We start from the raw sequence: 14,549 nt of genomic DNA, 5'->3' as shown, positions 1-14,549 counted from the left end.
CAAACTGGAAAGTGAAATACAATGTGCTAGCAAAACTATGGATAGGATTTCTGGTCAGTGAAAGAATGTCATTAATATACAAGAGGAAAACAGTGGAATTTTAGAAAGAGTAGAAGTAATTGCAATGGGATGATAATTGGATGGGAGGAATTTGTCACCCTTTTTAGGAACTGGGTGGATATGAGCAAAGTTCCATGCAGAAGTGAAAACACTTGTGGAATAAGAAAGTGTAAAAAGGCAACACAGAACAGGAATAAGCTCAGAGCACAGGTTTTGAGAACAAGTGGAGAAATACCATCAGGTCCTGGCACTTTCTTAGCATCAAGAATATTCAAAATTATTCTGACATCCTTTTGACAGAATTCCACAGGAGTTTTTGGATGAAGTGTACTGGGATTGGTAGGAAGTGATTTACCAAGGTCATCAATACACAGGTTAGAAGAAAAGTAAGATGCTAGCAGGTCAGCTTTATCTTTAGCTGTGGTAGCAATAGAACCATTGTTTTGACAGAGATGGGCAAAATTTTTGGCCAGTAACCTTGAAAAGAGACAAGAATGCTCAACTACCATTTGGACAAGAAGCAAGTTTTCAACTCTTAGCCTGTTTAAAATATAGTTTGGACTGAATAATAACTGCTTTACAGTTGTTGTGAGCTTTGGTATAGAGATTTCAATACAAGCCAGTTGCAGCATGTAACTTTCTTATCTTGATCAGCCTTAGCACATTTATTGGAAAACCAAGGATTAGATAAAGATGTGATTTTAAGGTGGAGTATGGAATAAAGGATTTCATCCCTACAAGAATAATTTCACTGACATGATCTGAGCAAATGTTGAAATCAGAAGATTTAAAATAGTAATCCAACCAAGGAAAAGAAGAAAAGAAACCTTGCAGATCATGTTGTCTTGCATTCTCATAATGAGAAACAACATGTGGTTAAGAATGGCCACAAGAGGAAGGCTCCATTCAAGAAGAGACCATCACCAAGTTGTGATCTGAATTGCCTAGAAGACCACTCACCTTGACTGTGTAGTTGGAAGGGTTGTTTGTGAGAAAAAGATTGAGTTTTGGCTCCATGGTTATGATTGTCTGGTATTCTTGTAGGTAAATGAACAATGAGTGTGAGATTATTAATAATTGCAAATGCCTCAGCATCTCTACCAGCTGAGTCCATATGATTAGAAAACAAGCCACCGGGAGTTGTGAACATTAAAACCACCAAGGAAAATTATCTCACTGTTAGGAAAGTTGGACTGGAAAAAGTCAAGTTTTAAAGAGAGGAAGTCAAAGAATTCCAAGTGAGTAGTGGAGTTGGGAGAACAATAGAGGCAACAATGAATTTGATAGAATGGGGGTAGAGAGAGTTTAAGCCAGAGAAGATCAAAAAAAGGAGATTTTAAATTACTAAGTCTCTGACAGGGAATATCAGAGTGGACATATGCACAAATACCACCTTTGAAGCAAAAAAGGAATCGTACAATGAATATTTAGGACATTTAAGAGACATTGTTTGAATCAACCGATAATTGGGATCCTGTTGCAGGATCCCAATTATCAGGAAAAAATATATGGAGTTTGGCTGACTCTAAGTGGAAATGGACATCGTTGAGATTGGAACTGAAACCACATATATTTGAGAAATGAACAAGGAAGTGTTTTGGAAGGTTTAGAACTTTTCACAGATTAGTTTGACTATTCATGATGTATTTAGTAGTAATAAAAGTGAGAGGTTGTGTTGTATGAAATTTTTAGATATGGTGTACACAGAGAAAGAATATACCCAGCTTCTTGACATAATTTGGCCTCAGCAGTACTCCTGCATACACACTACTCAGCCTTCCTCCAGTTGCTATCTGGCAGAGTAGCAGTGGTGTATTCGGGCCGGAATGCACCGGAACAACATTCCATACATTTTTTTTTTTTAAATGTCATAATAGAAAATCATTAAATTTATACACCTAATATTATGAAACAATGGCATAATCAAAGGGGAGGGAGAAATAATATCTATTTTAGCCATTGCTACTAAAAATATATATTAATAATAATCTTTAAAATTAATAGATTTCTTTAAAAATTTATTTAAAAACAAAAATATCAATTTTGCAATGAAACTTGAAACGTTTCTTACAATGTGTTAGATAAAGAGATCCAACGAATGAGATATACTGTGATGCATGCAAACGCTGCATTTTGATTCGCTATGAGCTGAATGCTAGAACTGGTTGTTCTGCGAACCATGTGTCTGAAGTCTGATTCAGTTACTGTACAGTCGATGTGGTGTGATCATATAGTCTTCTGGAGAGCGACGTACAGGATTTTTTTTTTTTTTTTTTTTGTCATTCATATATGTATTAGATATATAATATGCACATGTGAGTTTATGACTGATCTGTACTATTTAGATTAATTAATTTATTTATTACTGTTTCATCTAAGGTAAAAATTATTTTTTACGGGATTAAATATATAAATTTAAATTTATGTAATTTCAGTATTTAAAAATTAAAAGAAGAAATTTTCATTAAATACAAAATGAGCAAAAAATGCAAGCAAACAACATTAAATAGATTTCTTGATAAAAAACTGAAAACTGTGCAAACAAATGTACAAACATGTGGAAATGATAATGACATGACCTCTTCTTTTCCATCAAGATCTAAAGATGGGAGAAACAGTGACACACAATTAAAATTTAATTAGCCCCATGTTTCAAATGCTTACATGTGCACTGAGAAGAAAAAAAAGCATATCCTTGGGTTACATGTGACACCGGAAAATTAGGATGTTTGACTTGTGCTGCTGTAAAAAAATTAGGGCCATTTAAAACACGGGGAGTTAGCATTTCAAAGGAATGGAGTTTGGTAGTGGTATCATCTTATGGCAAAGATAGAAGTGCAAATTGACATTGTTGCATAAGAAAATTTATGAACATTCAAAAAGTTCTTCACATATACAGGCTGAAAAAATCCTGCAAGCTGCATATGAACAACATTTAGAAGTGGTAATTGATCAAATGAATGACTCTGAAATTTCTAGCACCTGTAAGGTTTTTAGAACTGCATATTATATTACAAAACATGATCGACCATATTCTGATCATTTTGAGTTGTTACAACTTCAAGAATTGAATGGCACTGTTGCTCACGGTTTGCATTCAAGATGAAATGCTACTAGTAGAGCATGTCGCAAGGCAAATGAAATTAAAATTGTGCCAACAAATTGTGGACATACGTGGAAACTTATCAATTGTCATTGATGAGTCTACCACTCTAGGCAAGAAATCTACTTTGATTATTTATTTAAAATGTGAAACCAATAAAATGAAAGATCCACATTGCTTGTTTCTTGATTTAATCGAATTATCAGATCAAACAGCTTTCACAATAACAGAATGTCTCTTAAAATGTCTTGAAAAATACAGATTTGACGATAGTTATTTAAAACACTATTTAATTTCTTTTATGAGCGATGAGGCAAGTGTTATGTTGGGCAGAAAATCTGGAGCTGGAAATAAATTATTAGAAAAATATCCAAATTTGATCATATGGCCTTGTTTAAACCATCGACTTGAGTTATCATTTGGAGATGCAATATCAGAAGTTCATGGAATTAACCATTTTCAAATATTTATGGACAAGCTGTACACTTTGTACAGTTAATCTCCAAAAAACCAGAGAGAAATAGTATGCTCTACCAGCATCGGCAAAGAAATTAAAAGGATTGGACAGGTATTTAATGTAAGGTGGGTGATCAGCTCCTTTAGGACCGTATCAGCAGTTTGGCAAAATTTTGCATCTTTATGCCATCATTTTGAAAATTCCAGTAAAGATAACAACTGAAACAAAACTGAACAATCCATGTACAATAGATTATATAAACGAATTTCATCCAAACAGTTTGTTCTAAATTTAGCCCTGATGTATGACTTATTGTTTGAGCTATCGATTCTTTCAGAGTCATTGCAAAAAAGAGATACGACAATAGTATATGCAGACAAATTGATTCATCGTACAATTCGTTACTTGGAATTTTTAAAAGATCCTCAAAAAAGGAAAAAAGTTGTTAGAAGCCTCAGATGCTATTGAAAAAATGAAATTATTTTCAGTAACATTAACGAACAAAAACAAAGTAACATTAATTCATAGAAATCAATTTCTAAATAGTATTATTAATAATATGAAGCATAGGCTGAGCATTAGTATAGATTCTACTGTAATTTACTGAAGGAATTTCAACTTCAGACATTTTAAAAGAGTTACAAATTCTTGAACCAAGCGAATGGCCATCTGAAATTGATCTTGGATTTGGAGAAAATGAAATGGAATCTCTCTGTAAAAGTTTTAATATGTCTTTCACAAAATGTTTGAATGCTTACAGGGATTATTTAGCTAATGGTGGTCGTAGCGTGCCCACAGATTTAGAACATTTAAAAACTTATTCCAAAATTATAGCTTGCAGTTCTTCTGAATGTGAGCATGGCTTCAGCAGTATGAATTTAATATTAACTGAATAAAAATCCCGTATTCTTGTCGAACATATGGTAAGTTTGTTGTTTATTAAACTATACAGTCCACCATTAGAATTATGGAATCCAAATTTTTATATCTGAACTTGGTTGCGGTCTCATTGTTCTGCTGTTGACCAACAAACAAAAAGGGCAGTCACACAAGAATACATAATCGATCCTGTATGGGAATTTCTGTGATTCTTCTGAACGGTATTTTTTTTATATTATTTTGGGGGTTTTTGTTTTAATTTTTTTCTTTTCTGATTTTTAAAATTTTTTTGTCTTTGTTTTTTACTTTTGAAAATTTTATTTTAATAGTTATAAATAAATACTGAACAAATATTCTAATCTTTGACTTATTTATTTTTGCAAATGAAAAAAGTGTAGGTAACTATTTGTAGTTAATTGACAAGTGTTCTGGTACTATTTTTTTTAGCAATACACCTCTTCAGAGTAGTGGCAGCAAGATTATATACTAGCTGATCTGGGAGCCTCCTTGGAATTACCAATGGCTTCAGTTCGGTAAACTATCTAGTGGCCGGCCTGCAAACACTTTTAGAACTGTACCCTTAAAATGTTTGTTTGTTATTTGGTTTTTAGGAGCATTAGCTAAGACCATATTGCTCCAGGGATATGCGGTGGTCATTCCCTGACATTTCCGCATCCTCCGTATTTGGTGGGCACAGGCTTGAACCCCGGTCTAATCAAGAAGCGTGTGCTACGCACTTCTGCTCCTGCCCACTGGCGCCTCCGTAGCCAGGTGGGCAGGAGCAGCAGTGCGTAGCACATGCTTCTTGATTAGACCGGGGTTTGAGCCCGTGAGCCACCAAATACGGAGGATGCGGAAAGGTCAGGGAATGACCACCGCATATCCCCGGAGCAATATGGCCTTAGTTGCTAATGCTCCTAAAAACCAAACAACAACAACAACAACAGCTCCTGCCCACCTGGCTATGGAGGTGCCCTTAAAATGTAGTTAAGATTGGATTTCACCATGATGCCATCATAATCTCAAAAGATGTCAGTTATACTGCATGATGGAAGAGATTGGGAGTGGGGATTGCCAGAGCTTTGCTCTGAAGACTAAACATGGGTTTACCACTTCAAGCCTTCAATAAGCAATGTGGTGGTATTACGAAATGTCATTTGGACAACCCTTGTCATGAACATGGTCGACGAAAGTAATCTACCACCTAGTATTTCCTGGTAACGCAGAAGGGCAGTACTGGATGCCACACCTCGACCCCTGCTATGTTGGTACACTCCTGGGTGGTCACCTCCATTATACTAGGTGTAGTATTTCAGGACTTGCACATGGGAGTTATACCCAGGATTACTAATAGTCACACCATTGTAAAGGCACAAGCAGAGGATTTGGTTGTCACAGAACGATGGGAATTCATCAAAATTTGGTCCCTTGACTCAAGTCTCATCTGAATATAATTCCATTAGTGTGTTAAACTCCCACGTAGCAAGCCCAGCTTGCCGTGCCTGAGAGTATGTCTGTGACAGCCTCAAAGCCTACCTGCCCGGCAACCCAAAGGTCGCGGGTTCGATTCCCGCCTCGGGCTTGGATCAAAGTACTGCAAAAACCTTGGGAGGTGCAATATGGCCACAGAAGCCGATGCGCCAACAACTACCAAAATCAAAATCAAATCAGCCTCAAAGCCCCCAAACTGGGTTTTTTCTTTTGCTCTTGGCATTACTTTTCTTTCAAACATCTACTCTGTACAAATCTCAAATCCATCCTACCGTGGAGTATTGTTTCCATATCTGGAGTGGGGCCCCAAAACCTCTCAGGCTTCTGAACTCCATTCAAAAGAGCAGTTAGGTTAATGAATGACCAATCTCTAACAGAGTCTCTCCACTAGGTATTAAACAGAGTCTCTCCAGAGGCTTGTTTAATACCCAGTAGTTCTCTGTTTCTGCTGCTTGCCTTTTTTTATAGATACTTCCATGGGCACTTCTGAATTGGCTTCTGTAATTCCCAATCCAAACACATGCAGTAACTGTGAATTTGAAGTTGGGTGGTAAAAGGATGCTGACTTGTTCATTACAAATTGTATAGTGCATGGGGAGGCCAACAAGTCAATCGCGATCTATCAGTCAATCACGGCTTTAATTTCGGTCGATCATCATGAATTTTAAATATACCATATTTCCCCATATTTTTGGGGCCCGAAATTTTAAAAAAAATGTATTACATAAAGTTATTGAACTCAAGTTTTATTCATCATAAAATTCATACACCTCCTCATCACAGTCAAAACTCCCATCCATTAGCTTGTCCTCATCTATGTCTGATGACGAATCACTGTCTTCATATATTGCTTCATCCTCAGTTCCATCTATGGCATTTGAAATGTCACACTTCTTAAATGACTTGACAACGATCTCAATCTTGATATTATCCCAGGATCTTTTCACCCAGGTACAAACTTCTCCTATAGTTGGTTTCTTCACTCTTCCTGCTGGTGTCAAATTGTCCCCAGAAGACTTCATCCATTGGTTCCATTCGTCTTTCATGGCAGCTTTGAAGGGTTTGTTAATGCTGACATCAAGTGGTTGGAGCTGGGATGTCAAGCCTCCAGGTATGACGGCAAGTTTTGTTTTTTGCTCTGCAGCAGTCTTCTTTGTGTTTTTTGTTATGTGTGCCCTGAACTGATCAAGCACCAATAGGGCAGGTTTGCATAAGAGCCCACCTGGTCTCCTGCTCCAAACTTTCTCAAACCAGATCTTCATCCCATCCTGATCCATCCAACCCTTGTCATGAACATGGACAATCACTCCTCAAAGAATGTCTTCTTTTGGCATTGTTTTGCGTTTGAAAATCAGCATAGAAGGTAGCTTGGTTCTGTCGGCAACTTTCAGAATTTAGAACAACTGTATAATGGCTCTTTTCATGTTCACTTGTCTTCACAGTTACAGTTTTCACCCCCTTCTTATCAACATTTCTGTTACTTGGGACATTAAATTGAAGGGGGACTTCGTCCATATTTGCGATCTGTCCCAACTCAAACTGATGTGTCTTCCGACATTGAATGACAAAACGATGAAATTCAAGGACCTTCTGCTCATAGCTTTCAGGCATCTTTTGGGCAAGTCTGGTGCACGTATGCATGCTTAGTCCATTCCGTTTCGTGAACCTGAAGCACCAATTGTGTCCTCCTTTGAAATCAGTAACTTCTTTTTCATCAGCAATTCTTCTTGCCTCATGCTGAACCATCTTTGTGGACACAGGAATTCCAATTGCCCTTTGCTCTTCAATCCATATCTTCAATTCCCTCTCTAAATCAGGCCATTTTGCTGACTTACCTGTCATGGCCTTCTTCTGCCGTGGCATTTTCAGTAGGGTTTCTTCTTCCCATAGCCAGTTTCAGATTGTTTTCTCAGTTGGAGGAGGACCAAACTTATGTTCAGCAGCACGATTTCCATTCACTTTTGCAAACTGGATTACTTTTAACTTGAATTCAGCACTGTACGAAAATCTTTTCTGAGCCATTTCTGGGCAGAACGTGGCAAAATGTAACCGGTAACAAATGCGAAACAAGGAGCGCAAAGGCAACAAGCGCGAAAAAGCGGGAAATGCAAGTAAAAAAATCTTTATAAGACGCACTTTAAACCACTTTAACCACTTTATAAGACGTACCCAGTTTTTAGACCCCAAATTTTTCGAAAAAGGGTGCATCTTATACATGGGGAAATACAGTATATAAAAAATAGATTAGTCAAAATCTAAATGTTATTATTTTTATGCGTCCCACTGCATATGCTTATTAAAATCCATTTAATTACATGACTACTCTTGCCACCACGCAGCCGCTAGGCTTGTCTAGTGAAAATTTACTCAGTTACGTTGTGGAGAGCATGCGTATGTGTCGAATTCTTCTTTAACTTACTTAATATTAATGACTGGACTAATTTAATACCCTTTGATTTAAGATGAATACTATGAAAAAGAGTAAAATGTATCATTTTCATCAAGAGTGGGAACTAGAATACTTTTGTGGAATGATAAAAGAAAAATGTTCTTGTTTGATTTGCAATGCTTCCATGGCTATACCCAAAAAAGGAAATTTATAAAGGCACTTCAACGCACTCCTTGGTAAATACCAATTGAATTTTCCATCTAATAATGACCTTAGAAAAAATAAATTAAAAGAACTTAAATCCAGATTATTGGCACAACAAAATTTCTTCGTAACACCTAATTTACAATCTAAAGCAGTAACTGTAGCATCATTTACAGTGAGTCATCTTCTTGCAAAGAAATGCAAACCATTTTCTGATGGTCAATTCATCAAAGATGCATTTTTAGAAATAAAACAGATTCTCTTTGAAATTTTTAAGAACGAAAATGAAATTAAAAGTGCTCTTCAAGATCTGCAATTATCTCAAAATTCTGTGATGCGACGCATCGAAAAAATAAGTAAAAATGTGAGCGAACAATTATGTGTTCATATTGCTAATTGTGTATCCTTTTCTTTACAACTGGATGAATCTAGATGTCAGTGATACAGCTCAATTGCTCATTTTTGTTTGTATGGTTTCAATGATTCTGCCACTAGAGAAGAACTGCTGTGTATGGTTTCGTTAAAAGAAAGAACTAGAGGTCTTGATATATTTAATGCATTCAAAAATTTTATCGAAAAAAATTAAATTACCATTATGTATCAGTAACAACAGATGGAGTTAAAGCAATGATGGGGCATCTTAACAGATCCATTGCATTGTGCCAAAAGGCTGATGAATTCCCAGATTTTTTTGAGTTACCACTGTATCATCCACTAACAAGTGTTAGCCAGCAAAAGGTTAAATACTAAAAGTGTTATGGACATAGATTTCAAATCTCTTCAAAGGAGATTTTTCAAAATGCAACTCAATGAAAATGAACCATATCTGATATTACACACAGATGTGAGGTGGCTGAGTCGGAGTAAGTCTCTACAGAGATTTCATAATTTGCTGAATGAAATTAAAAAATTTGTTGATCAAACTTTTTTGGGGAGATGATTTTGTGTGATCTGGCTATTTTGGCAGATTTTACAAGTAAATTAAGTGATCGGAATTTGGAATTACAAGGAAAAAATAAAAATGTGGGTGACATGATTAGTAGTATTTCTGCATATAAACATCAATTTTTGGCAATGGCTAAGGATCTCAAAGAAAAAAAATTCGATCATTTTGCAAATATGCAAAATCATTTGCAAAAATATCCTGTTTTTGAATTTAATACTGAGAAATATGTTTCTGAAATTGAGAAAGTTGTGGATGATTTTGAAACTAGATTCAGTGATTTTAAAGCAATTGAAGACATTGTTCAACATATTTCTTATCCATTTAATGTTGACTTAGATACGAAACAAACTGCAGAAAAAATCGCTGAGATTTTTCACATGGAGAAAGTATTACTTGAAAATGAAATTATTACATTGCGAAACGATATCTTCCTAAAAGCCAAATCATTAGAAAAAGACTTTTGGAAATATGTTTGCCAAGAAAAGTACCCAAGTGTAAAAAAAAAAAAAAAAAAAAAAAAAAATGCAACAAAGACAAAAAATCGCTCTATTCTTACAGACTTTCATACAGAAGATTCTTTATGGTTGGCCTTATCACAGTATATCACCGATTTTGAAAGCTTGGCAGATGACGTTAAGACACAAACTTCACATGTAAATTTAAAATTTAACTACGTATGAATTTTAAAATAAGAATTCTGAACTGTATTTAATTTTAAAATTTAAAAACAACATTTTTCATTATGTGTTGATTAACTTTTTTAACCATGTGCAATGAAATTCTTGAGATGATAGATCACTGCACATTTTGAAGAAAAAAAGTAGATTGCATCACAAATTAAGTTGGCTACCTCTGGTATACTGCAATATCAATGAAATTTTAAATAAAATGAAAAGAATATATTAAATTCTCAGAAGTTTTTGTTTTTTACAAATTTTGAAGATTGACAATAACAATAGAATTAAAAATGCATTAAAATTGGAGGGGAACCAACACGTAAAATTATGATATTTAATATATATATATATAATTTTTATTAAAATAATATTTGCTTCTTTTTTTTCTCTCTCTCCACCTTGCCAAGCTGAAAGTGCATTAACTGGAGCTGCGAATCTTATGGCTTTTCACAATCTGGAACATTCTTATAACAAATTCTGTGGCAGAAAAATGAAAGATCAGTTGAGTGCCTTTTTACCGAATTTGCCAGGAAATATTGATGCACCCGGGCACCAGGATAACAGGTATTATGTTCTTCTAAAAGGACTGATAATGAATTGTTTATGTAATTTTATAAGGTATACACATATTTTATTATATTTTTTATTTTTACAGTATCTTGAGATTTTTCTAAAATTTCTTAGGAATAGTCATTTAGAGAGTGGCATTTTTGTGTTATTTTCGATTCATTTTGCTGATGATGTATATGCTTGCTTCTTTGCATCACTTGCCACTAATAATACTAAAAACCAAAGCGTTGTGTTTAATACCAGTAATTCTCAGTTTTTGTATGAAAATTGAGAAATACTGGGCATATTCAAGAGAACGTATTTAGTCATATGTAGTCAATATTCTATGTCAGGAATCTGCAATTGGCAGCATGCAGCCATTTATGGCTCACAAGTATTTTTTGTGTATCTTGAAGAGTGACCAATAAGCTAAACTGCTACCTGTCTGTGAATTTTGATAAACAAGAAATGCAAAAACAGAGAAACAATTAAAAAGAAGGAAAGCTAGTGTTAGCATTAGCATTAGTAGAGGCATTTGATGCAAGAAAGCAAGCTTATGCAGCATCAGCAAAAAAAAAAAAAAAAAAAAAACCACTCCCACTTCACCCCTCTGTTTGTTCAAAATACCTGTCCAGCTGAGCCTTAAACTTATTTAGGCTATCAACTTCCACGACAAGGGATGGAAGTCTGTTCCACCAATCAACCACTCGCTGGCTAAAGGCAAATTTCCTCACGTCTATCCTACATCTGTCTTTCCTCAATTTGAATTTATGCCCTCTCAGGTGATTATTCTGAGTGAGAGGAAGAATCCCATCAGCATTGAGCATGCTCAAACCATTCAGTGCTTTATACACCTCTATCAGATCACCTCGCTGGTGCCTAGTCTCCAGACACTGTAATTTGCAAATCTTAAGCCTTTCTTCGTAAGAGCACCCCTTTGTTCCATTCACTAATCTTGTTGCCCTTCTCTGTACTCGTTCCAGCAGCTCTACATCCTTCTTGAAATGAGGCCTCCAGGCCTGTATACAGTACTCTAGGTGTGGCCTGACCATTGCCTTATACAAGGGAATAATCACCTCCTTATCCCTGCTAGAAAAATTCCTATATATCATTGACAATACACCATGAGCTACTCTTGCAGCCTGTCTGCACTGCTCAGAGAACTTCATATCTGCCTGCACAATAACCCCCAGGTCCCTTTCATTCTCTACCACTGTCAGTGTAATACCACAGAGTTGATACGTTGCTCTGGGGTTGCTGTTTCCCATGTGTAGTACTTTACATTTGTCAATGTTAAACTTCATTTGCCACCTCTCAGTGTCAGTAGTGTCCTTGACAACCCTGCCTACCTTTGTATCGTCTGCAAACTTCGACATTAAGCTTGATATACCATCATCAATATCATTTATGAATACAGAAAACAATAATGGACCCAACACTGAGCCCTGAGGGACTCCACTAATAACATTAGTCCACGACGAGCAGTGTCCATTGATTACCACTCTCTGTCTTCTCCCCCTCAGCCACCCCTTTACCCACAGCAGCAATTTGCCTCCAATGTTACACTGCTCCAATTTGTGCAGCAGTCTTCCATGTGCAACAGTATCAAAAGCCTTTCTAAGATCCAAGTATATAATATCAAAGTTATTCCCTGCATCCAGTTCCTTTGTGACTGCATCATAGTATCCAATCAAATTGGTCAGGCAAGACTTCCCCTTAACAAAACCATGCTGTGTCCGAGCTATAACTGAAGTCTTGTCTAAATGATCCTGCAGTGCTTCTTTAACTAGTGCCTCCATTAATTTTCCTGGAACAGAAGTTAAACTCACAGGTCTATAATTGCTTGTGTCAGCTTTTGATCCTCCTTTGTGAATTGGGGTCACATTTGCACATCTCCCGTCTATGGGTACCTCCCCTGAATCCAAGGAAGCTCTCATAATTATGGCTAAGGGTTTGCTTACTTCCTTTGCTGCCTCCTTTAATATAACTGGATAGATCCCATCCACCCCAGGTGCCTTTCTTGTGTTTATCTTCAACAATTTCTCCTCCACTTTACTGTCAGTTATTACAAGATTCTCTAGCTTACTGCTAGAGTTGAATACACCTCTGGCTTTCCCCTCGCTAAATAACTCCTCATGTGTGAATGTCGATGCAAAATATTCATTTAGTTTGTTAGCTACCTGAGCAGGATCATCAACAGTTGACCCATCGATATCAAGTGTTTGGCATATATTAACCTTTAATGACTATTTTATTCCAGCCAAAAGGAGATGTTTGTTCATATTGAATGTTATTGATGGAGGAGGGGGGAAATAAGTCAAAGTAAGGCTTTAACCTGAATTTAACAGAAAGCAGTAACAACCTGCAAGGAATTAACCATGTCCAAATAATGGCCAGGAAAAGTTAATAAAGGTGTCATTTTAATCTAACATAGGAAAAACCCAGTGAAATTCAGAACTTTCCATGGCTAAGTGAGCAGGGCGTATGCACCTCTTTTAAATTTTTTTATTTAAAGCCAAAGCCATGCTTTAAAGGCCTTTAGCAGACTAGCCAGATATATTGCCTATGATTATGCAAAGAAGTTTAGGGAGCTTTGCATGTTTAAACCTCTCCCACTTATAAAAAGTGTCATTATCATGCAAAATAATTAGTTTAATGTGAAGTTTAGTATTAGTATAGCCATGAAACGCAAGGAAGCCACAGGCATTTGCGGTGCTGGCCAAAAAAAAAAAAAAATGTAGATAAGAAAATACAAATCATGAACATTTTCCTCCTCGTGTAGGGAACTATCCAGTTAACCTTTGAATTTGTTTAGACTGTCAGCCTCGACTACCTGCAGTGGCAACTTGTTCCACTAATAAATGACTCACTGGCTAAAAGAAAACTTCAGACAGTCCAGTCTTAACTTCATCTTTTGTAATTTAAATTTATGGCCCCTAGTTCTGGAATTCTTTATAAGCAAAAATTCTGCCTGCATTCGTTTTACTAACCATCTCAGAGCCTTATAAACCACAATCAGGTTCCCTTTAAGGTGACTGGCTGCCAAGCTTTGGAGCTCGTATAAATGAGGTCTTTTCTTGTATGGTCGTCCTTTTGCTGATCTCACCATCCACATTGCTTGTCTTTGGATCCTTTCAGGAAGCTCAATGTCTTTTTTTTTTACATGAGGTCTCCATACTTGGACACAATATTCCAAATGCAGTCTTACATTGTCTTATACAGTGGGATTACGATCTCCCTATCTCTACAGGATAATGTTTGATAACTCATTGATAGGACAACTTTGCCTTTTGTTGCCGCCTCTTAACACTGCTTAGAAAACTTCATATCTGCCTGTATCGTAACTCTCAGATCCATTTCTTCCTCTATTGTTTTTAATTCAACCACACCAAGTATAATTTATAATTTATTTTCGGGTGCTATTCTCCAAGTTTAAGATCTTGTATTTTACTGACATCATCCTTCAGGATGATGTCAGCAATCGGAAAAATATCCATTGATCATAACTCTATGCCTTCTGCTCTGCAGCCACCCTGCAATCCATCTTAGAATCCTTAGTAATCTCAAAATGTTCCAGCTTATAAAGTAACCTCTAACAAATAAACTATGTTGAAATTAACCAGCTCACGAGTAACTGTTTCAAAATAGCTTACTAAGTTAGTTAAACATTAGTCAGTTAGTTGGAATTTGAGGAGTACAATGTGTACAGAAAGGATAGACAGGATAGAAAGGGAGGAGGGGTCATGCCGTTAGTTATGAAACACATAAAATATAAGGAAGTGCATCCAGCTGAC

General features: G+C 36.2%; 1 protein-coding gene across 1 annotated transcript in view; it reads left to right on the top strand.

Moving 5' to 3' along the window:
- Positions 1-14,549, top strand: part of MED19 (mediator complex subunit 19) — a 93,676-nt gene that overhangs the window by 11,344 nt on the left and 67,783 nt on the right. Inside the window, exon 2 of the mRNA XM_090373621.1 lies at positions 10,614-10,770. Within this exon, the coding sequence (XP_090229747.1) occupies positions 10,614-10,770 (157 nt within the window). The remainder of the gene's footprint in view (positions 1-10,613; positions 10,771-14,549) is intronic.

Source organism: Mastigoproctus giganteus, chromosome 5, assembly GCF_048544385.1.
Source record: "Mastigoproctus giganteus isolate SK-2022 chromosome 5, ASM4854438v1, whole genome shotgun sequence".
Classification (NCBI taxonomy): Eukaryota; Metazoa; Arthropoda; class Arachnida; order Uropygi; family Thelyphonidae; genus Mastigoproctus; species Mastigoproctus giganteus.
Note: the sequence above shows the minus strand (reverse complement) of the source record. Positions and strands in the feature narration are given on the sequence as shown.